The sequence below is a fragment of the Salmo salar genome, chromosome 05 (genome assembly GCF_965601325.2).
Source record: "Salmo salar chromosome 05, fSalSal1, whole genome shotgun sequence".
Taxonomy (NCBI): domain Eukaryota; kingdom Metazoa; phylum Chordata; class Actinopteri; order Salmoniformes; family Salmonidae; genus Salmo; species Salmo salar.
Window position 1 is genome coordinate 33,054,986 of NC_138295.1, and position 23,569 is coordinate 33,078,554.

At 41.6% G+C, this 23,569-nt stretch overlaps 2 protein-coding genes and 1 long non-coding RNA gene across 3 annotated transcripts; 2 read left to right on the forward strand and 1 right to left on the reverse strand.

Annotated features, from left to right (window-relative positions):
- p2rx3a (purinergic receptor P2X, ligand-gated ion channel, 3a) lies at window positions 1-9,407 on the forward strand. Its single transcript, XM_014199846.3, has 8 exons — window positions 1-318; window positions 503-638; window positions 1,861-1,932; window positions 2,326-2,395; window positions 2,672-2,762; window positions 2,874-2,951; window positions 8,588-8,729; window positions 9,264-9,407. The coding sequence occupies exons 1-8, from the start codon at window positions 188-190 to the stop codon at window positions 9,405-9,407; spliced, it is 864 nt and encodes a 287-aa protein (XP_014055321.2). The 5' UTR covers window positions 1-187.
- A 3,959-nt stretch (window positions 9,408-13,366) lies between these two features.
- On the forward strand, window positions 13,367-15,263 carry LOC145879505 (uncharacterized). Its single transcript, XR_014392303.1, has 2 exons — window positions 13,367-13,445; window positions 13,677-15,263. It is a non-coding gene; the product is annotated as an uncharacterized LOC145879505 (long non-coding RNA).
- Window positions 15,264-15,654: 391 nt separating this feature from the next.
- On the reverse strand, window positions 15,655-22,709 carry LOC106604669 (uncharacterized). Its single transcript, XM_014199555.3, has 5 exons — window positions 21,068-22,709; window positions 20,785-20,927; window positions 19,173-19,638; window positions 17,359-17,697; window positions 15,655-17,175 (listed from the first exon to the last, which is right to left on the reverse strand). Exons 1-5 carry the CDS (start codon window positions 21,977-21,979, stop codon window positions 16,927-16,929), a joined length of 2,109 nt encoding a protein of 702 aa, XP_014055030.2. The 5' UTR covers window positions 21,980-22,709; the 3' UTR covers window positions 15,655-16,926.
- Window positions 22,710-23,569: the final 860 nt, after the last annotated feature.

Consider the following 23,569-nt stretch of genomic DNA (forward strand, 5'->3'; position numbering starts at 1 on the left):
CAGATAGGGTGAAACGAAGAAAGAGAGGACACAGGGAATTTATGCGAAAAGTCTTATCAGCAGCATTGTGTGGTAACTAAAGGCTCTCACTCACATACTTCTAAAGGAACTGAGGCAAAATACATTTATCACTGTAGCTGTCTCTCATATAGACACATGCACACATACACACAACCCAACTCTCAGGATGCCTAAGATATGGGCCTTTATTACGGATTTCTTCACCTACGAGACGACCAAGTCGGTGGTGGTGAAGAGCTGGTCTGTTGGAATCATCAACCGCGTCGTACAACTACTCATCATCATCTACTTCCTATGGTCTGTACAACCTGTTTTTGCCTCTGTGTGTGTGTGTGATCATGTTGACCTCTCTTCTTCATTTCCTTTCCTCTCTCCAACATTCTAGAACGCTTGTTAATAATCCTCCTTCATTACCCATCCCTCTCCCTGTCCTTCTCCACAATCTTCGCCTCCATCTATCTCTCTTTCTGTTGTCGTTTAGTTGGGTCTTTTTACACGAAAAGGCGTACCAGGTGAGAGACTCGGGCATCGAGTCTTCTGTCATGACCAAGGTGAAGGGCTTCGGTTACCATAACAACCGTGTGATGGATGTGGCGGACTATGTCGCCCCTACACAGGTCTGTGACACCCTGACCATGACCCCTAACCCTTGACCCTAATCTGACACAACACTAAGGTTATACTGCAGCGCAACCATACTTAGTAACTGTACACAACCTGTATATTGTACACTCCCCTGCGTATTAATTTGGACAGTAAAGCAACAATTTTTTATTTGGCTCTATACTCATTTTGGATTTGAGATCAACTGTTTTATATAAGGCATTAGTACAGAATGCCACCTTTTATTTGAGGGTGTTTTCATACATATCTGTTCTACTGTTTAGAAATTAAAGCACTTTATGTATCTAGTCCCCCCATTTGAAGCTGTCATAAGTATTTGGACAAGTTCACTTATAGTGTATTAAAGTAGTCAAACGTTTTTGGATTATATTGTGTACAATAGAAATTAATGATAAATAATGCACAAAAAATTGTAATATTGGTCCCATGACTTGAATGGGATTTGTACCACAAATGCTAAAACGTTAGCATGTGGAAACAGTGCCAAGGAAACTAAACCAAAGCATGAATTGCTGTCATGTCTTGTCCATAGACTGCTTACGGGGTAAGGAAACCAATGTAATTTTGTAATTTGGGTGAAGTATCCCTTTAATACATTATAAGTGAATTTTTCCAAATAATTATGACACCTTCAAATGGGGGACTAGATACACAAAATGCTTTCATTTCTAAATTAAATGAAAATACCATCAAGTAAAAGGTGTCATTCAGGACTGTTGCCTCATATAAAATATTTTATCCCAAAACCAAAATTCTGGAGTATAAAGCCAAATCAAAAGTTTTTGCTTCACTGTCCAAATAAATAAGTAGGGGAGGGTAACTGTGTATACTGTGTAATATACAAAATATTGATTCAACTTTTGATTAAATGATCTCAATATGTAGGCAGAGTTCACTCAGTTGAAACATACCCGAACAGTCTTTTGATACTTGGTATAAAGTGATTGAGCACTTAGTGGTGGTCATTTTAAACACTTAAAGGGAAGTGTTTTGTGTGAGGTGATGATGGAAAAGTCTTTTGGTTGGGTGGAAGAAGTGGCTGAGTGGCTCATGATGTATAGCTACTACGTTAGTTTAGCAGTAGCCCAACAAACGGGTTAAATAATGACGGACTCATGCATTGGTTGAGGCTTTGTGATGATTTTTAGCAGTAGGCCTGATATGTTGCCTTGACGATGTTTCGGCTAAACTGTTGGTTTGAATATGATCTGACAGGGTGCCGCAGTGTTCTGCATCATCACCAAGCTCATCATCACAGAGAACCAGTTCCAAGGATTCTGCCCGGAGGTGAGTCCAGTCCAGTATACATGTACCATGTACCTACCTGCTCCAGCACTCTATACCAGTGGCTTTTGTTGTAGCCACGGACAAGTATACCTGATTCTACTTGTCAACTCATCATCAAGCCCTTGACAAGTTGAATCAGGTGTTGTTGTCTGGGGCTTCAACAAAAAGGTGCTGTTGGGGTTACTCGAGGACTGGAGTTGGGAATCACTGCACCTATACCATGTTTATAACAATACAGTGTACTTACTCTATGAAGTCCCGGCCATTACCACTGACAAAAGCCAAGGCATTTAATATTGGGTGGTGACAGAGTTTCTGATCATAGGGCAATGCTACTGCCTGTGTATGTATCAGGCCTGCATCTATGTGCGTATCTGTACTGTCTGTGTTCAGAGTGGAAGCAAGTACAAGTGTAACACGGATGAAGAGTGCGACAAGTATTTGGGGAGCTCCACTGGAAACGGTGAGTCCCTCTCCTCTCTTCTTCTTTTCTCCATCATTCCCGTGCTGAGACTCCATTGTTTCTTTCTCCTCTCTCTCTCTCTCTCTCTCTCTCTCTCTCTCTCTCTCTCTCTCTCTCTCTCTCTCTCTCACTCACTCTCTCTCTTTCTCTGTCTCTTTTTCTCTCTCTCCTTCTCTCCCTCCCTTACTCTCTCTCACTCTCTTTCTCTATTTCTCTGTCTCTCTCTCCTTCTCTCTCTCCCTCCCTTACTCACTCTCACTCTCTATCTTCCCCCAGGAATAATAACTGGTGCCTGTGTGAACTCCTCTAGAGGACGACGCTGTGAGATGGAGGGTTGGTGCCTTGCAGAGGACGACAAAGTCAACATGTAAGACCTTTCTCTCATTATAGAAAAACCCTTGAATGAGTATGTGTGTCCAAACCTTTGACTGGTACTGTATATATATATATATATATTCTCTCCCTCCCCCTTTCTCAGGCAACCAATGATGGAAGTGGAAAACTTCACCATCTTCATCAAGAATAGTATCCGCTTCCCTATGTTCAACGTTACCAGGTGAGTCCCACACACCTCCCATTTCTGGGGCTGTAATGGGCAGACCTTTATGAAGTTGTGCTTGAGTACTTTCAGCAGGTCTCACCCATATCCGCGGGAAGTTGTTTTGAGTAGTGAGACTAACAATAAAATCAAAATTCCTAACGTGATGAGTACCCAGAGCATAGGACACGATTGGTTAACAGTATCACTGCAGCCTCAGTTAATTTAACTCATGGCTGTTTGCAAAAAAAAGCCTGTTGTGAACAGCGCACATATTTCTTTGTACTGCATAATTACAACAGGTGTGTGAGAGAGAGAAAACGAGAGGGGCGTTGTAACAAAATAAGTTAACACAAGATTGTGCCTAATAAAAACTGAAGGGGAAAAAAAACTGTTTCATGACTATGGACAGCTAAGCAAGACATCTTGGAGAAAATCGCTGACCTCGATCCAGCACCGCCGCACCCTGTGTTGCTTGCTAGTGGGCTCATAAGCAGTATGTATACGTGTTTGACATGGGCCGGAGCAGGCCTGTGAGCTGAGGGAGAGAGAGTGACATGTTCCTTATTTGATATTGGTCCCTTTTTGCCAAGTTTAGAATTGTGAATTGAAAATAGAAGACTATTGCGAGCACTGCTCCAGATCACTTGATATTCACCTTAAGGGGAAGAGGGACAGAGAGGAGGGAGAGAGAACCTACTCAACTCAAATGAAACTGTCTATTGCACAGCAGAGCATGTGTCTGAATCCAACCCCCCACAACTGAATAGATAAGGGAATAAATCATGACCACATCACTTACAAAACAGAGCTGAGCGCTCTCCGTGGAGAATCGGGCCGGTGCCACCCAACTAAATCTAGCAAAGTCAATTCACTTATCACCAAAGCCTCCCACCAAAGCACACATTCAAAAAAGAATTCTCAACAAACCACAACATAAGACAAATGCGTTCAAGAAGAGAAAAAGCTCAGTTGACACGTTTGTAGCCAACACCATATTATCCACAACCCACTGGGCACACCACATCATTTCACAATTTTATAATTGGGTAATATTTGGTTGAGACGTTGATCAATGAGATTACAACCTATATTCACCGACTCAAAAAGACAGCCAAAAGTTAGTTGAATTTCCAGTGTGTTATCACAATGCTTTCAACCATCTAAAACACAACCTAATTCCAATGGAAAAACAATGTCTGATTTTTGGTTTAGTTGTCATCTAAACGCGCTATCACTGAACTTTCAACCATTTATAAGCACAGCAAAGTTCAAATGGGAATACAATGTCAGATATTTTGTTTATTTATACAACATATTAATGTGTTATCACTGTGCATCTAATACCAGAACCAAATGACCTGGATTGCGGTTGGGATTACATAAAAAATACATGGAGCAAGTGATCAATACCATTTGAGATTCTGCACAGATTATTATTTTAAGAGCACAAGGCGAGACCCAGATGCAGACAAGGGAGACAGATGGTTTGAGTCTCTGATATTTATTATAATCCAAGGGGCAGGCAAGAGAATGGTCGTGGACAGGCAAAAGATCAAAACCAGGTCAAAGTCCAGGAGGTACAGAGTGGCAGACAGGCTCGAGGTCAGGGCAGGCAGGATGATCAGGCAGGCGGGTTCAGAGTCCAGACAGGCAACGGTCACAGCCGGAAGGAATAGCAAAACAGAGAGAAGGAAAAAGCAGGAGAATGGGAAAAACACACTCGTTGACTTGACAAACAAGACGAACTGGCAACAGACAAGCAGGGAACACAGGAATAAGTACCCAGGGACTACTGAGGAAAACAGGTGACACCTGGAGGTGAGTGGAGACAATCACAAAGACAGGTGAAACAGATCAGGGCGTGACAATTACAACAATTGTGAAGATCTCCACACACCTGCGATGATCTATGCATTGTATAACATGCACGCTTTATATGATTACATAAGAAGACATTTTATAGTTACAGAAAGCTCAACATGTGGCCATGGATGTGTTACTAATTTTAAGGTTGAATGTACCATTCATTTGAAAGATAGCCTTAACTTTAAGATTCAAAAGAAATTAAAAAACTGTTTGTTAAATGTTTAAAAAATGTACAGCTGAAATTACACATTTACACAAGTATTCAGACCCTTTACTCAGTACTTTGTTGAAGCACCTTTGGCAGCGATTACAGCCTCAAGTCTTCTTGGGTATGATGCTGCAAGCTTGGCACACCTGTATTTGGGGAGTTTCTCCCATTGTCCTGTAGGAAGGTGAACCTTCGCCCCAGTCTGAGGTCCTGAGGGCTCTGGAGCAGGTTTTCATCAAGGATCTCTATGTACTTTGCTCCATTAATCTTTCCCTCGATCCTGACAAGTCTTCCAGTCCCTGCCGCTGAAAAACATCCCCACTGCATGATGCTGCCACTACCATGCTTCACCGTAGGGATGGTGCCAGGTTTCCTCCAGATGTGACGCTTGGCATTCAGGCCAAAGAGTTCAATCTTGGTATCATCAGACCAGAGAATCTTGTTTCTCATGGTCTGAGAGTCCTTTAGGTGCCTCTTGGCAAACTCCAAGCGGGCTGTCATGTGCCTTTTACTGAGGAGTGGCTTCCGTCTGGCCACTCTACCATAACGGCCTGATTGGTGGAGTGCTGCAGAGATGGTTGTCCTTCTGAAAGGTTCTCCCATCTCCACAGAGGAACTCTGGAGTTCTGTCAGAGTGACCATCGGGTTCTTGGTCACCTCCCTGACCAAGGCCCTTCTTCTCCTATTGCTCAGTTTGGCTGGGGGGCAAGCTCTTCTTCCATTTAAGAATGATGGAGGCCACTGTGTTCTTGGGGATCTGTAATGCTGCAGAAATGTTTTGGTACCCTTCCCCAGATCTGTGCCTCGACACATTCCTGTCTCTGAGCTCTACGGACAATTCCTTTGATCTTATGGCTTAGTTTTTGCTCTGACATGCACTGTCAACTGTGGGACCTTATATAGACAGATGTGTGCCGTTCCAAATCATGTCCAATCAATTGAATTTACCACACGTGGACTCCAATCAAGTTGTAGTAACATCTCAAGGATGATCAATGGAAATAGGATGCACCTGAGCTCAATTTCAAGTCTCATAGCAAAGGGTCTGAATACTTAAGTAAACTAGGTATTTCAGTTTTTATTTGTAATACATTTGCAAAAATTCCTAAAAACCTGTTTTTGCTTTGTCATTATGGGGTATTGTGTGTAGATTGGAGCATTTATTTAATTAATTTTAGAATAAGGCTGTAACGTAACAAATTGTGGAAAAAGTCAAAGGGTCAAAGGGAGCTTAAAAGCCTAGGCCTATATGTATTGTCTATTTTTATACTGAACCAAATAGAAATGCAACATGTAAAGTGTTGGTCCCATGTTTCATGAGCTGAAATAAACGATCCCAGAAATGTTCCATACGCACAAAAATATTATTTCTCAGACACTCTTAGCCAATTTTATCAGACACTCTTAGCCAATTTTATCACACTCTTAGACACTCTTATCAGACACTCTTAGACACTCTTATCAGACACTCTTATCAGACACTCTTCTCAGACACTCTTATCAGACACTCTTATCAGACACTGTTAGACACTTTTATCAGACACTCTTATCCAGAGTGACTTCAGTAGTGAGTGCATACGTTTTCATTTGTACTGGTCCCCTGTGGGAATCGAACCCACACCGCTGGCGTTGCAATTTCCATGCTCTACGGGGCCGTATATGAACTGTAACTCAGTAAAATTGTTGAAATTGTTGCATTTTATTTTTGTTCAGTATAGTTGAATTCTGGGTTGAATTGGAACAATAGCTGTTGATGACTTTGCAAATGCTATATAGACCTAAATTGATGGTTCTTGAATAAGTACCTCCATTTCTTTTTGTTTTTCCTCTAACCTATTTTGTGCCTCTATAGTACAGTTTCTGTTACCATCTACCTGCACTGTTACTTTCTCTATTTCCTTTATTAGTCTAATCTCTTTTGACCTAAACTGCTTTTAATTTAATGATGAGTATTGTATTGAATGGCCTCTAAAAATACATTTCAAAGTGTCCCATACAATAACGGGGATCTGCTGTACCTATGTTGTACAAAAAAAGTAAATTATGAATTCTTTTGTCTTAGTTAAGAACAAATTGTCACCCAATAGGCTTTGATTAAATTTCCAATATCCCCGTCCACGTGGAATTGCTGTCAGAGTTAAATGGAGACCAATTAGATGGTGGTCCGATCGCATTCTGTCTCCTATTAATACTTTTTTGTACTTTTGATGCCAGCAAGAACGAGACTAGGAAGTAATCAAGACTGCTCGCTTGATTAAGCATCCTCCATGTATATCTCACCAGGTCAGGGTTTTTCAACCTCCAAATATCCACAAGTTCTAATGTATCCATGATCTTTGTGATCTCCTTAAGTGCTTGAGGGTGATAGTTTGTAGTGTGATTTCCTTTACGATCCATTGAGGTACTTAAAACCGTATTATAATCTCACACTATAATAAGAGATTCTTTCATTGCTTGTGAGCTCAATAGAATATTATATACTTTTTCGAAAAGTATGGATCATCATTATTTGGCCCATATAGATTAATTAGCCTGATCTGTTTTTGGTCCAATAGATTATTTTAAATAATCTATCTTCCTTGTTGATCTGTTTGCACAGTTTCCACAATCGGATCAAAATGTGTATTAATTGGTATAGTCACCCCTTTTGAGTTTCTTTGCCCATGACAAAAATATATTTCTCCATTCCAGTCCTTTTCCCACCCAAACTCATCTATATTTGTAGAATGAGTTTCCTGTAAACAATAGATATTATATGGAATCATTCTTAATTAATATTTAAATCAGGCTATCATTATTATTTTTCTTTCGATTTTTTCATTGTTTCATTGTTACATTATTAACTTTGTTTCATCGATGTTACATGTCATATTAGTATATTATTATGTACATTTAGTGTACAAAACATTAAGAACACCTTCCTAATATATATTCAGAACAGACTCAATTTGTCGTGGCATGTACTACAAGGTGTCCAAAGCGTTCCACAGGGATGCTGGCCCATGTTGACTCCAATGCTTCCCACAGTTGTGTCAAGTTGGCTGGATGTCCTTTGGGTGGTGGACCATTCTTGATACACACAGGAAACTGTTGAGCATGAAAAATCCAGTATCATTGCAGTTCTTGGCACACTTAAACCGGTGCGCCTGGCACCTACTACCATACCCCGTTCAAAGGTACTTAAATATCCTTAATCCATGTTTCAATTGTCTCAAGGCTTAAAAAACATTATTTAACCTGTCTGCACCCCTTCATCTACAGTGATTGAAGTGGATTTAACAGGTGACATCAGTATATGTCATGGAAAGAGCCATTTAGTACACCCAGTGCAAGTATTTTAACCTGTGTTTTAACCTTGAGTTGTCTATCTGTGTCATTCATTTAATAACATTTGATTTTAATACAAGCCTTGGCTGTCATCTCCTCCATGACGAGGTCATCTCTTAGTGCCCTGACCCGCTCCCTCAGCACATTTGCACATTTTAGGGCTTTCCTGTCAACTCGTTGCCCTCTCTTTTCTGCTGAAGGGGATTTGGCTCTATCGCTCGCGTTTTTACCTTCCCTCTCTCTCCCACAGAGGGAACTTCCCATCATCCCTGAATGCGACTTATATCAGGAGCTGTACGTATGACCCGGAGCACAACCGCCACTGTCCCATCTTCAAGGTGGGAGAAGTGCTGCGCTACACAGGACAGAACTTCTCCACCATCGCTCAGACAGTGAGACCTATCTCCTCCCTTCTTCCACCTCTCCATCTCTCTCCCCCGAGAGTCTCCATCTTTCTTTCCTCTATCTATCTATCTATCTATCTATCTATCTATCTATCTATCTATCTATCTATCTATCTATCTATCTATCTATCTATCTATCTATCTATCTATCTATCTATCTATCTATCTATCTATCTATCTATCTATCTATCTATCTATCTATCTATCTATCTATCTATCTATCTATCTATCTATCTATCTATCTATCTATCTATCTATCTATCTATCTATCTATCTATCTATCTATCTATCTATCTATCTATCTATCTATCTATCTATCTATCTATCTATCTATCTATCTATCTATCTATCTATCTATCTATCTATCTCTCTCTCTCTCTCTCCTCTCTCTCTCTCTCTCTCTCTCTCTCTCTCTCTCTCCATTTTATATATCTCCAGTCCCACATGCTTCTCCCTACATTTTATCTTCCCTCTCCTCACTTATCCCCCCTTCTCTTCCCTCCCTCTATCTCCCTCTATCAGGGTGGAGAGATTGCGATCAACATTGAATGGCAGTGCAATCTGGATGAGTCAGAAGAGAGATGTGAACCACACTACTCCTTTACGCGACTTGATGCTGTGTTTCAGAAGAACGGCATCGCTAAGGGTTACAACTTCAGGTACTGAAACCCTTTTCAGTTTAGTGTCGTTCAAGGGAACCCCCCTCTTTCTTCCTCCTTCTCCCTTTCTTCTGTCAGGTCATTTTCCACCACCTTTTTCTCCTCTCCATTTTCCTTACCCCCCTCTTCCTCGTTGTAAAGCTGGGTTCATTGACACTGTCTCCTCCTCTATCTCCCTCCACAGATTTGCCAAATATTACAAAAATGAGAATGGGACGGAGTTCCGCACTCTCCACAAGGCCTACGCCATCCGCTTTGACATCCTGGTCACTGGCCTCGTGAGTGTGGATTAGGGTGTGTGTGTGTGCTTTCGTACCTGTTATCTGTGTGTCATTTGGGATTCATCTGTCTCTGTTCTTTCAGGCAGGGAAGTTCAACACAGTTCCTACTCTGATCAACGTAGTGGCAGCCTTTACCTCTGTGGGACTGGTAAGGCTTCTGTACTCAGACTGTATGCGTTAAAAGGAGGCCATGCAATACGTTTTGAATGTTACCACCATTAAAAGCAAATACAGTAAGCTCCAAAAGTATTGGGACAGTGCCAAATGTTTTGTTGTTTTGGCTCTGTACTGCAGCAGCACTTTGAATTTTAAATTATACAATGACTATGATCTTAAAGTGAATACTTTTTTACCACTTTTTTCTTCCCAATTTCGTGGTATACAATTGGTAGTTACAGTCTTGTCCCATCACTGCAACTCCCACACGGACTCGGGAGAGGCGAAGGTCGAGAGCTGTGCGTCATCCGAAACATGACCCAGCCAAGCCGCACTGCTTCTTGACACAATGCCCGCTTAACCAGCCTCACCAACGTGTTGGGGGAAACACAGTACACCTGGCGACCGTGTCAGCATGCATGCGCCCCGGCCCGCCACAGGAGTCGCTAGAGCGTGATGGGACAAGGAAATCTCGGCCTGTCAAACCTTCTCCTAAGCCAGACGACGCTGGGCCAATTGTGCGCTACCTCATGGGTCTCCCAGTCACGGCCAGCTGTGACATAGTCTGGGATCGAACCCGGGTCTGTAGAGACGCCTTAAACTGCTGCGGCACTCGGGAGACCCAGCAAATTGATTTTAACCTCTACGGGATCGGTGTCCCCCCCACGGGACAGTTGAGCTAACGTAGTCTAATGTGATTAGCATGAGGTTGTAAGTGACAAGAAAATTTCCCAGGACATAGACATCTGATAAGGGCAAAAAGATAAAATTCTTGTTAATTTCACTGCACTGTCCAATTTACAGTAGCTATTACAGTGAAAGAATACCATGCTATTAAGTGAGGAGTGAGCATATTTGGGCAGTCTTGATACAACATTTTGAACAGAAATGCAATGGTTCATTGAATCAGTCTAAAATGTTTCATCTAGTGGCCAAAATCGAAATTGCGCCTAACCTGGAACAATACATTGTGACCTTTCTCTTGCATTTCAAAGATAATGGGGGAAAAAAGAAAAAAAAATATTCATGTTTTTTTTCTATGTATTATCTTTTACCACATCTAATGTGTTATATTCTCCTACATTCATTTCACATTTCCACAAACTTCAAAGTGTTTCCTTTCAAATGGTATTACGAATATGCATATCCTTGCTTCAGGTCCTGAGCTACAGGCAATTAGATTTGGGTATGTCATTTTAGGTTAATTATATTTGGGTAAATATATATTTGATTTTCCTTCTTTATTATTTCCCCCTAACTCTACTGCGTACTATTGCGTACTATTGTTTGTACAGATGAACGTGGTACCTTCAGGCATTTGGAAATTGCTCCCAAGGATGAACCAGACTTGTGGAGGTCTCCAATTTATTTTCTGAGGTCTTGGCTGATTTCTTTTGATTTTCCCATGATGTCAAGCAAAGAGGCACTGAATTTGAAGGTAGGCCTTGAAATACATCCACAGGTACACCTCCAATTGACTCAAATGATGTCAATTAGCCTATCAAAAGCTTCTAAAGCCATGACATCATTTTCTGGAATTTCCAAGCTGTTTCAAGGCACAGTCAACTTAGTGTATGTAATGTTCTGACCCACTGGAATTGTGATACAGTGAATTATAAGTGAAATATTCTGTCTGTAAACAATTGTTGGAAAAATTACTTGTGTCATGCACAAAGTAGATGTCCTAACCGACTTGCCAAAACTATAGTTTGTTAACAAGAAATTTGTGGAGTGGTTGAAAAACGAGTTTTAATTATTCCAACCTAAGTGTATGTAAACTTCCGACTTCAACTGTACATACTATATACATTTTACGGACACAGTATATTTTACATTAGTTATCTTGTCCATTTGGAAGACCCATTTGCGACCAAGCTTTAACTTCCTGACTGATGTCTTGAGATGTTGCTTCAGTATATCCACATAATTTTCCTTCCATGATGCCATCTATTTTGTGAAGTGCACCAGTCCCTCCTGCAGCAAACCACCCCCTCAACATGATGCTGCCACCACCATGCTTCACGGTTAGGATGGTGATTTTCGACTTGCCCATTCTTCAGCTACAGTACCCTCAACCCCTCCCATCTATCTCTGAAGACCATCCAGTTTTGATTTCTAGCTGCCATATATTTTTTAACTGTGCTGTAATGTTTCACAAAAGTATCTGAACCTTTCTATTCTCATAGTTTCTACCGATTGTAAATTAAAGATAAAATGTTTTGCTAAGAGCATTGTATTATTGATCAATTGACTATGACTTTTGAAATCACCCAGCAGTGCTATTTGCAGAGTTAGCTCCAGGTAAATGTTGTAATTCTTAAGCCATTCCTGAACCTGCAACCAAAAACAAGCTACTGTACATAATCTGGGCAGTACCAAAACTATGGGCTGTACCAAAACAAGTGAGCTAATGATTCTGTCTCTTCACAGCAAAATCTGCAGAGCTGGGATGGTTGTATCCCTTATAGATACTGTATAACATCATTTTGGTTACAATAATTTTGTTTAATAATTTCAATTGAAAAAGTTTTGAATCTGGCGTCGTTTTGTGTATCAGTTCATAAACCATGTGTCATGGAATCAATTAATCGAAAATCTCTTCCCGACTATTTTGCAACCTGTATGGCACAGCTGTATATTTTTGGTCCTTAAATGAAACTGGTATACTTTTTTATTTATCACAATTTTCTTTAACCAATTTTGGTCTTTAATGCAGGTTCCTTACCTTGTCCCCCTTCCACTTGCCTCTTCAATTTTTGTGTTAATGCTGCAATTAGTTGGTTATAATTTTGAATAGAGCAGACATTTCCATATATTTTTGTTAGCTGCATGTGTGACATAAATAGCAACCAACTTTCTTTTCCATCTATTTTAGGGTACCAAAGGTATTGGGTCAAATTTGCTTATATAAGTGTATTAAAGTAGTCAAAAGTTTAGTATTTGGTCCCATCTGTAACTTTCTCTCTCATCATTATTTACGATTCAGTCAGGAATATCCATAATCATAGTAGCATCCATATTAATGTAGAAGTGTTTTGAAACATATTATATTCTTATTTACAGTAAAAGTGTCTCCAAAATGACACAATACATTATTTCACATTAATTTCTATTGGGCAGAAAATAATCTGAAACACAACAATAACAAATGCATCCAACATGTTTGTAGAGTCACAAGCTTGATGTAATATTTGCGTGCTAGGAATATGGGACCAACTACTAAACTATTGACTACTTTAATACACATAAGTGAATTTGGCCTAATACCTTTGGTCCCCATAAAATGTGGGGACTATACACAAAAAGTGCTGTAATTTTTAAAGGGTCCACTTGATATGGATGAAAATACCCTCAAATTCAAGCTGACAGTCTGCACCATTTTCCTCATATTCATTGTGTCATTTCAAAGTGCTGGAGTACAGAGCCAAAACAACAACAAAATGTGTCACTGTCCCAATATTTTTGGAGCTCACTGTATTTCACAATTTGTTAGATCAACTTGTATAACTCTTCGTTCTGACTGGCTGCAGGGTACGGTCCTCTGTGATATCATTCTTCTGAACTTCCTGAAGGGGGCAGACCAATACAAAGCCAAGAAATTTGAGATGGTACTTTTTTAATTACTCAGATAAAAGTATATTGTTTTGTGTTATGCGTCGTTTGTTTGTGGGAGAGAGAGGTGAAGAGCATCTCCACTCTGTCTTATTCTCTCTTTCTCTCTACCCCATCTTCTCTCCCTCTCTTCCTCTCCCTCTGTTCCTCTACCCCATCTTCTCTCCCTCTCTTCCTCTCCCTCTGTTCCTCTACCCCATCGTCTCTCTCTCTGTTCCTCTCCCTAGGTCTCTGAGTCACAGTTACAGATATTACTCTCTTGCAGCCAGCTGTCAATCCAACCAGAGGAGAAGATTTCAGACGACTCGGGAACTGTCTCCCTCTGCCTGGACCAGCAGCTTTGAGTGATTTGAGGCAGGGTTTGTTAGAAGTTAATGGGGATTTATTTTTATTTCATTTTTAATTTTTTTTCTAGTAGTACAGAATTAGGCAAACCATGATTGATGGCACACTCCAGCACAGTAGGTGGCGGCGTGCACCTTAAACGTTTGTTTGGGGACCGCCATTATACCGAAGAAGGAGAAGAAGAAGAAGAAGAAGAAGAAGAAGAAGAAGCTTTGAGTGACAGTCCACATCAACCCAACGGAAGAGAGGAGGATCCTCCCACACTTCCTTAGTTTATCAGCAGCTGTTGATATGTTCCATGTTCGTGTGGGTGAAGCAGTGGAGATTTTAGCATGTAAATCTTGATGGGGCAAACTCCCCAAATTGTTTTTAGATGCATGCCAGCAAAGACACTACACAACACAACACTAAACAATACATTAATTACACTATTACGGCGACAAGCGGTGCCCACAAACTGTTAGGGCCTACATAAAGCTGTCCCAACAGCAGAGCCCCAACAGCAGAGCTTTCTTTCCAGCACAATGGAGTGAATCCTTACCACCACTACACCTGGCTATCAGCGGAGCCTTGTCTGGCAACGAAACTATTAATTCAGCCTTGTTTACTGCTTTTAAAAAAAACATAGCTGATAAAACAAATGTGGTATCTACTGACAATTAAGATGTCCAAACTATGGTATAAGGGAACGACGAGCGGATAAGAGGCATTCCGTAATTTCGATTAAGACATTAATGAGTGAGCGGCAACGGACGTAGTCAATATAACTATGTGTTCAGCACTTTTGAAATGTACAGCGACAGAATGCAGAACATGGGCTGCTCTTACAGTATTTGCCCTGTACACCAAGTCAGAACCGTAGGATAAATGAAGGGGGCATATAAGCAGACAATGAAACCTCTTACAATATTAGATGATGACATTTCTCAAAAACAGGTTATAGGCTACATGTGCAGCACCATCGAGTCAGAACAGTAATGTTAAGCGAAATTAGAGGTGAAAATAGACCAAATTATTAGGGTGAGGAACATGGGCTACTAACAGCTTACAACACAACATACACTTAGTATTACTTCCTTAGCTATAGTATACATATCTCCCTTGCGTATTACATAATTTATGCAGCAGCATACAAGACATTTTTGATCTCACCTTGGCTTGTGATGTGCTCACTTAAACATGAAGGTGGCGTGGCATTTTTGTCATCAAACTTTGTCATCAAAGTCTGGCATTCTCTGGATTTATGGTGGGAACTCACAGCCACTCCATTGAATAGCAGGCTACTGGTTGCATTGCAATGCTTGCAGTTAGCCACTGATTCCTTCCAAACAACTCATTGTTGAATTTGCAATTTCCAACTTGTTGTGTAATCTTTATGTCCAATGGCCGATGAGCACGATACGTTTTATCTATAATTTCTCTTCATTATTTGTCTTCATATGACAAGGATTAAAAAGCATTTGCCAGTAGATTGTAGACTTGATTCGTGATGATGACTGCTAGCTAAGACATTGGAAGTAAGATGTTGACATGATCAGTCTAATCATAGCTACTGTACATATAACGTGATTTGACGTCATTTTATCTGTAGCCAATGACCTTGAGCCTTCTTGGAAGGGCACTTGTAATATAACTCTATGGCAGGACCCAAAGGGCTGACATTTTGGATGTCTACCCTTACTAAGGACATAAACTTGGCCTGTGACGTAGTGTCCCCATGAGTGACAGAACACTGAACCAATCACGGCGCAATGCTCCTATTTTTTGCTGGCTCGCCCCACCACCACAGAAAGCACTGAGCTAGGCTGAAACACCTGCATTTTGAAGCTGACTTACTCAAGAACACAAAAAAAGACCATGTGTGTATGCGGCTTTATTAACTCAATGATATATATATATATTTTTTTACATAGTTTGCAAACTGATATGTGACACATATTAATGCCAAAATAACATGCAAAATGGCAAGCCCCCCCACAATTTAAAAATATATACATGTTTTATTTATTTATTGCTAAAAATGTGGGGCTCAAAACAGAGGGGGCTCTGCCCCACTTGCCCTGAATGACGTGTTGCCACTGGGGTGAAGGTAACAATTGATTCTCTGAGTAACTTTTAAAATGTGTTTTTAAAATGTGTTCTGATCTTTGGGGGCAAACTATCTCTGTAGGGTGGGATGAATACATTAGTAAAAACAAACTATTGTAGCTTAAAATAACTTTATAAACTGTTACTCTCAGTATTATAGTTGTTACAGAGTCTATAAAAGCTTTGCCCAAATAAAAGCTTTGCCCTGGCCGCATTACCTTTGTACATACTCTGTAGTTTATATGTTACAGTTATCCGGCCTCATCCCTTTCTCCATCTCTATCTTGCTCCATTTGTGATGTACTATAACAATGGGGGGTATGAGAAAAGATGACGTGGTCCTATACTGATCCTGGAACCTGGTGGAAAACAAAGGTAACCAGGAATTATACAATTATCGGACTTGACTGAGTCGTGACTGCTGCATTGTGTTTTTCTGTATCCGACTATTGCAATTCACACCAAATATGCACGGACACACACACACACACACACACACACACACACACACACACACACACACACACACACACACACACACACACACACACACACACACACACACACACACACACACACACACACACACACACAACCTGGGCACTCCTCCTCTCACCAAGGACCCATCACAACACTAATAGATCAGCAATATAGCTTCTTAATGGTCTTACACCACTGTTAATAAGGACTGATGAGGAGCGAGGGAGAGAGAGAGAAATGGCCCATTATAACTATTGTCTCCTGACATTCCATGCTAATGGACTTAGAACACTTTCATACGTAAACATAACGATCATGTAATGACATGAGTTTATTTTTGTGTGTTGGCTTGTAGATTGATCGAAGTAATCTCGTTTCCTTTCCTCTTCCCTTCCCCGTGGAAAGCACTAATATCTCAGTATCAAACATTTGAGTTGAATGAAAAAAAGACAGAAAAGTAATTACATAGTCCTTTTACTATCTTGCCAAGTCTCTCTTGCAAAGGAGATTCTCAAGGTCATTTCTTGGTTAAATAAGGGTAGACAAGGATGAGCCTGTTATTGTTCAGTGTCTGTGTTTCTTCTTTGTCTTCCTCCTCAGAGCTAATATCCAGGCGGGGAGAGCAGCAGCGGGCTGTGGAATCATCGGCACAACTTTAACTTCCTCCTTGATCACTGCATTCTCATCTAGCGTGGAGTCCTCGTCGGTCCCACAATCCTCCTCTGAATCAGAATACTGCTGGATCAGGAGGCTGGGCGGCATGGTAACTACCTCCTCAGAGAACCGCACATGACGAGATTTTGACATCCTCCTCTGAGAAAGAGAGAGAAAGAGAGAGAGAGAGAGAGAGAGAGAGAGAGAGAGAGAGACAGAGAGACAGAGAGACAGAGAGACAGAGAGAAGGGTTGGGTGAATGCCCCAAGTGATTTTTCAGTTTACAGTTGTCCAAATGCTGACAGTGTGGGACAGACAAATGAGAGTAAAATCTGAACAAACCTTTTTGGTCACTGTTTCCATTGATAGTGAGGACTCTGAATCTTGAAACACTGAGTGTCGCAGTATACTTCGGGTGACAAGGGGATGTGAGGTGGAGGAGGAAGAGGGGGAGGATGGAGGGAGAGGGAGAGGGGAAAGGGAGGATTTCAGGGGGTAGACAGGCATCATGAAGTTGTCCCCCTCTTCCCTATCAGATGGGACTGAGTTGTCTTCTTGTCTCTCTCCCCCCTCTCCTTTTAAACCTCCTCTCCCTTCTTCCCTCTCCTGTGGCTGGTGCTCTCTTTTTCTGTTCATGTAGACCCTGCTCTTCAGGGCAGAGCTGTCCAAGACCTCCACTGGCTGTGGAACAACAAGGTACACTATTATCAACTTTAATCCTTAATAGTCTACTATTGACGCACACATGTATCAATATATGTGGCGTAATAAATAAATCCCCATCAAAATCCATCAGTTTAAGATAGAGAGATGTTTATTTTTGCATGGACTATGTCAATCCACCGCATCCGCCTATGTTGACCTTCTGCATCTGCGGTGGAAGGTGGCCAAACTACAGTAGTGTTTGTCAGACCATGAGACATCCCGAAAATTGGTCTTTCACTAAAATATCTGTAGCGTCTGGTTTGGCCCCACTGGACTCATCTGAAGTCACTACCGCCGATGTGCCAACTTCTGTCTGTAGTGTCTGAACCGTTTGGGCTACTCTCTATGGAAAGATAAGATTCTCACTAACACGTTGGTGTTCTCCGTTTTGTTCTACAACCCCCACAAGTGTCACGGGACTCGTCTGAAGATAACCCAGTACCGGTTTAAACAATCAATAAAAGTATGGAGGTAGTTTTGTGCCAACAAAAAAAGGGGTTAAGTATGTTTCCAAAATCTTGTTTATAATATCTTATATCTCCTAGATATACGACAGTGTCACGTCCTGACCAGCAGAGAGAGTAGTTGTTTAGTATTTTGGTCAGGACGCGGCAGAGGGATGTTTGTTTTGTATGGTGGGGGTTTTGTATGTGTTGTAGAGGGGTGTTTGATTTATGTGTTCCTGGGTTTTGGGTGTATGTTCTAGGTTAGTATGTTCTAGGTTGTATTTCTGCATTCTGTCTAGTTTAGGTTTTCTATGTTTAGGTTTGGGTGCTGGACTCTCAATTGGAGGCAGGTGTTTCTCGTTGCCTCTGATTGAGAGTCCTATATATGGGTAATTGTTTGGTGTAGTGTTTGTGGGAGATTGTTTCTTGTTTTGCCTGTGTAGGCCTGACAAGACTGTTTTGTTGTTCGTGCGTTTCGTTTTGTTGTTTTTGGTGTTCTCGTTATTTAAAATAAATATCAAGATGAGCATCCACATTCCTGCTGTGTTTTGGTCCTCTATTCCCGACGACAACCGTTACAGACAGACACTTCAAGAATTATTCCTTATGATTTATTTTTTGACTGTCTTTTGTTATTCAATGCGTTTCTATGGGCTATAGTACAGTAGTAAAGGACAAATTCAATATGTTATCAAAATAAATGTATATATATTTTTTATACCTACAGGGGTCCTAAAATTCCAAATTAAATAGCTAAATGATCCTTGGTGTGACCCCCCCCCCCCAACGGCATAGACTTTTAGTTCATCAGGATTAGTTCATTTAGGTTTACACAAAAGGTTAGTGATAGGGTTTAAATTAAGGCCTATAGGGGCGATTTCCTGGTCACAGATTAAACCTAGTCCTGGACTAAACTGCAAACTCAGTGGAGAATTACTTTTTAGTCCAGGTTAGGCTTGGACTAAAAACAATAAACTACACAATAATGTTTGAGTGAAATCTTACCTTAATGGAGGAGAACTCTAACACAGGTATATGATTTGGCCTCACTTCATCAGAACTGGTTTGTGATTGGACATGACCGTATTCCTTTGGTGCTGATTGGATGAGTTCACATTTACTGTTCTGTTCTTGGACAAGGCTTGGTTCTGTGATATTCATATTGACAGAGGAAGAAACATCAGCGCTTCTATCATAACTTTGGTCCAATTCACTTTGTCTGAAGTCCCACTGACTGTTCACATTTCCTGATTGGCTGACTCCGTCCAAGGTCATAGTTGATCGGCTGCTCTCATGATCTTGTGGGCGGCTCTTGCTGATCTCAAATTGATTGGTGACCTCTTCAGCTGGTGTTTGATTGGCTAAGGTGTTTACTTGTGATGGGTTTAGAAACCTGGCCCACTCCTGACCTGTGAGGATCTCCTCCAACAAGCTAAAGGACCCAAGGCCGAACTCAAAGGAACTTGGGGATCTGTCATGACAAATAAGGAATACTAGATTAGATATATCAAACATGTATATAACTATCTAACAAAGCACCACTGTCTTACTCAATACTCACTAAAACAGGAACTGAGAACTTCCTGTGTGTGTGTGTGAGTGTGAGAGAGAGAGAGAGAGCGTGAGCGAGAGTGAGAGCACGTTAACAAGCGGGTAATTGACAGTAACTGTCAGTGACTAGGGTGTGTCCGACACCTCAAAGCTGTCAGTGCCCAGTTTCACCCTGACTAATGTCTCAGCTATGACTACCTCCCCTTGCATATACCAATAGCACACAGAACTTACTCAGATGTGAAATCATACAATAGGTTGGTAATATCTTGAGCAAGGTGTTATTCCTAGTTAGATCACATAGCCAGAAGAATCTCCTGGCCCTGAATTTGTATTTGTATTTACTAAGGATCACTTCATGTGTACGTGTGTGTAGAGTGTGTGTCTTATCATGTGTATGTGTGCCTGAACATGTGTGTAGTGTGTGTCTTATCATGTGTATGTGTGTCTGTACGTGTGTGTAGAGTGTGTGTCTTATCATGTGTATGTGTGCCTGAACATGTGTGTAGTGTGTGTCTTATCATGTGTATGTGTGTCTGTACGTGTGTGTAGAGTGTGTGTCTTATCATGTGTATGTGTGTCTGTGCCTGAACGTGTGTGTAGAGTGTGTGTCTTATCATGTGTATGTGTGTCTGTGCCTGTACGTGTGTGTAGAGTGTGTGTCTTATCATGTGTATGTGTGTCTGTGCCTGTACGTGTGTGTGGAGTGTGTGTCTTATCATGTGTCTGTGTGTCTGTGCCTGTACGAGTGTCTCTTCACAGTCCCCGCTGTTCTATAGTGTATAATTAAGGCGAAAAGGTTTTCATGACCACCTGACTTGACTAGGAAATACTCCATGCCGTAACTATAGGTAAACTGGTACACATATTACATTTGAACCAATGCACAACAAATCACGAGACAGTAGTTAAAATGTACTTCCTTGGGTAATGAGTTAGCCATATGCACAGAGCCTGAACAACCACAAATATATCAGTTAAGCAAACCATGGCCGCTAACACATACAGTACCAACGCTGATCGCTACACTGACAGCTGTTTGATTTTCTGTTTGTTTTGAACTGACCTGAACTGACCCTCTGTACCGCTGTCTTCTGACAGAGTGGGAGGGGCTTCCCCCTGGCCCTTTCTGATTGGTGACTGAGTGGTCGTATCGCCTTCTTTATTGGACATCTTAGTGACGTTATCATCTCTGGTTGACAGCTGAAACTGTTGAATGAAAAGTATATTGAATGTTCGAGTGTAATGCTAGACAGTTAGCTAACAAAGATGTTACTTGTATTTGCTAATGAAACAGTCTGCATCATCAAATAAATAAAATGAGTCAAAGTAAACGCTACTGTACTTACTTTAACTTGTTTTGCATCTTTCCACTCTTCTCTCACTCCATCCTCCGCTTTCCTTTTCTTCCCTAAACTCCCCTGCCTGTCCCTCCATTTCTCCTTTATCCTCTGTGTAAATCTCTTCATCGACTTAGTTGACGAGATGTTTTCTGCTACACCTTGACCAGGTGATATAATCTTCATGACATCTCCATGTCCCGGAACCTCTGACCCCCCATTCCCCAAAGTACACCACCTCTCCATTTGAGACCCCGTGTCAAATGGGATAAAGTCAGAGTTTGACGTCATTAGAACCGACCGGTCATGGTTCTGAGCACCCTTGGTCTTGGAGCTTAGAGATGAGTTACTGAGAGGTGATGCGTCAATATGGCCCTCGTTCCCGGTTTGAGTTCCTGTGAAGGTCATCACTGTTGGCAGAGCCCCCACTGACCCCCCTGGGTCACCTCTTACACTGCCTGCGTCCTGTGAGGGGGCGAGGATAGGGGAACCCTGAGCAGCCGAAGGGGATGACACCATCTGTCCCCTGTCCAACTTGGGGAGACTGCCAGTGGGTTGCTTCCTTCCTTCCTCCCCTTTCCCTTTCCGACTGGATCCCCCAAAATTACAGTCCCACACCGGTATCCCAAACTCCTCCCTGGAGTCCAACCTCCTCATCTCACGCTCCCTGGCCTTCTCACATCCCCCTTTTCCCTGAGCCGCTCTGACATCATCAGCCGGAGACACCAGAGCCCCATCGCCAATGACGTTAGCCCAAGGTCTCCCCCCATCCTCCCCCTGGCCCTGGGCAGCTGTGGTGGGGCCGTGGGGGGCCTGGTCCTGCCTGCCGTGCTGGGTCTCTGAGCCAGGCTGGAGCCTCAGTCTCTGGAGCATGGACTGAAGCAGAGTCTGGGTGTCAACGGAGGGGCTAGGCTGAGACATTCAGACCCCCTGGGTTAGACCAATGATGGTATATACAAACAAACATACAGTACATACATATGATATGCTGTATATGGATTATGGATTAGACAGACCAATGGCTATTGAGATTGAATTACAGAAAACAATCTGGAATATTCCTTGTGTTTGTCCTCAGTCTTAGTTCAGTTTCAGGCGTGTGCCCTGACGTCTCTTGTCTTGTTAGGAAGCATGTTAGGATTGTTCTCTTTTTCATTCCGGTTGTTCTCCATTGTCATACTTCACCAGTTTTTCCAGATGGATTGTTGACATATTCTTCCCCCTTATTTCCTCTGTCTGTTGCATGGTCACTCCAGTCCTCCATGGGTTGTCAGAAAAGTTGCAACATCGCTCTGTAGACTCAGCAGTGTCAAAAAACAGCAACGCTAAAACCCGCTCAAACTCTTCTGTCTCTCTTACACTCTCTCTCTCTCTCTCTCTCTCTCTTCCTCTATCAAATTCTCTCACTCTCCTGTTTGTTTCTCTCTATCTCTAGAAGTCACGCGTGTCTATTTTCGTGGTGGAAAAGTTGTCCTTCTTTCAATTGGGGAGTGATCATGTCATCACTAGGAGGAGAAGCCGGGGAATAACATTCAACAGGCCTTACAGACAGATAAATGCACCCAGACCAGTGAGGCTGGTCTAACTACTCTATAGCACTTTCCTCCACAAGTGACAGTGACTCAATCTGGCTCGCTTTTGTCTATCTTTCTTTCTCTTTCTCTCTCTCATTCTGTCTCTCTGTCACATGTGTACGCTGGCACATGCCCTCTTTCTCTGAACAGTGTGGTCAGGAGGTTTTCTTTGGGGCATTTTTGTCTCAGCAAAAGGAGTTAGCCTCAAATTACGAAAGACATTGCTTCTACTGTTCCACACGAAGATATATCTGTGATACATTTACAAAATCCTTTTTGTTCTTCTAGCAGACATTTGATCATGTTGAAGCAGATTTTGAACATCTTTGAGATCTTCTCTGCAAACAAGTGTTTTTATATGTTATTAAGGAATCTACACTGAACAAAAACATAAATGCAACATGTAAAGTGCTGGTCCCATGTTTCATAAGCTGATATACAAGATCCCAGAAATGTTCCATAAGCACAAAAGTAGTATTTCTCAAAATGTTTTGGCCACAAATGTTTTTACATCCCTGTTAGTGAGCATTTCTCCTTTACCAAGATAATCTATCCACCTGATAGGTGTGGCATATCAAGAAGCTGTTTAAACAGCATGATCATTACACAGGTGCACCTTGTGCTGGGTATAAAAAAAGGCCACTCTAAAATGTGTAGTTTTGTTACACAATACAATAACACAGATGTCTCAAGTTTTGAAGGAGCGTACAATTGGTATTCTGAATGCAGGAATGTCACCCAGAGCTGTTGCCAGATAATTTAATGTTAATTTCTCTACCGTAAGCCGCATCTAATGTCGTTTTAGACAATATGGCAGTACCCCCAACCGGCCTCATAATCACAGACAATGTGTAACCATGCCAGCCCAGGACCTCCACATCTGGCTTCTTCACCTGCACGGGATCGTCTGAGACCAGCCACCCAGACAGCTGATGAA

Bases quoted from the DNA above. Each gene is read 5' to 3' on its own strand.
- p2rx3a (XM_014199846.3), top strand. From the start codon at position 188: ATGCCTAAGATATGGGCCTTTATTACGGATTTCTTCACCTACGAGACG. The intron at 2,396-2,671 runs GTGAGTCCCTCT...ATCTTCCCCCAG, and splicing joins GGGGAGCTCCACTGGAAACG to GAATAATAACTGGTGCCTGT. The intron at 2,952-8,587 runs GTGAGTCCCACA...TCTCTCCCACAG, and splicing joins CCTATGTTCAACGTTACCAG to AGGGAACTTCCCATCATCCC.
- LOC106604669 (XM_014199555.3), bottom strand. From the start codon at position 21,979: ATGTCTCAGCCTAGCCCCTCCGTTGACACCCAGACTCTGCTTCAGTCC. The intron at 20,928-21,067 runs GTAAGTACAGTA...TTCATTCAACAG, and splicing joins AAGATGCAAAACAAGTTAAA to TTTCAGCTGTCAACCAGAGA. The intron at 17,176-17,358 runs GTTTGTTCAGAT...TCTCTTTCTCAG, and splicing joins TGGAAACAGTGACCAAAAAG to AGGAGGATGTCAAAATCTCG.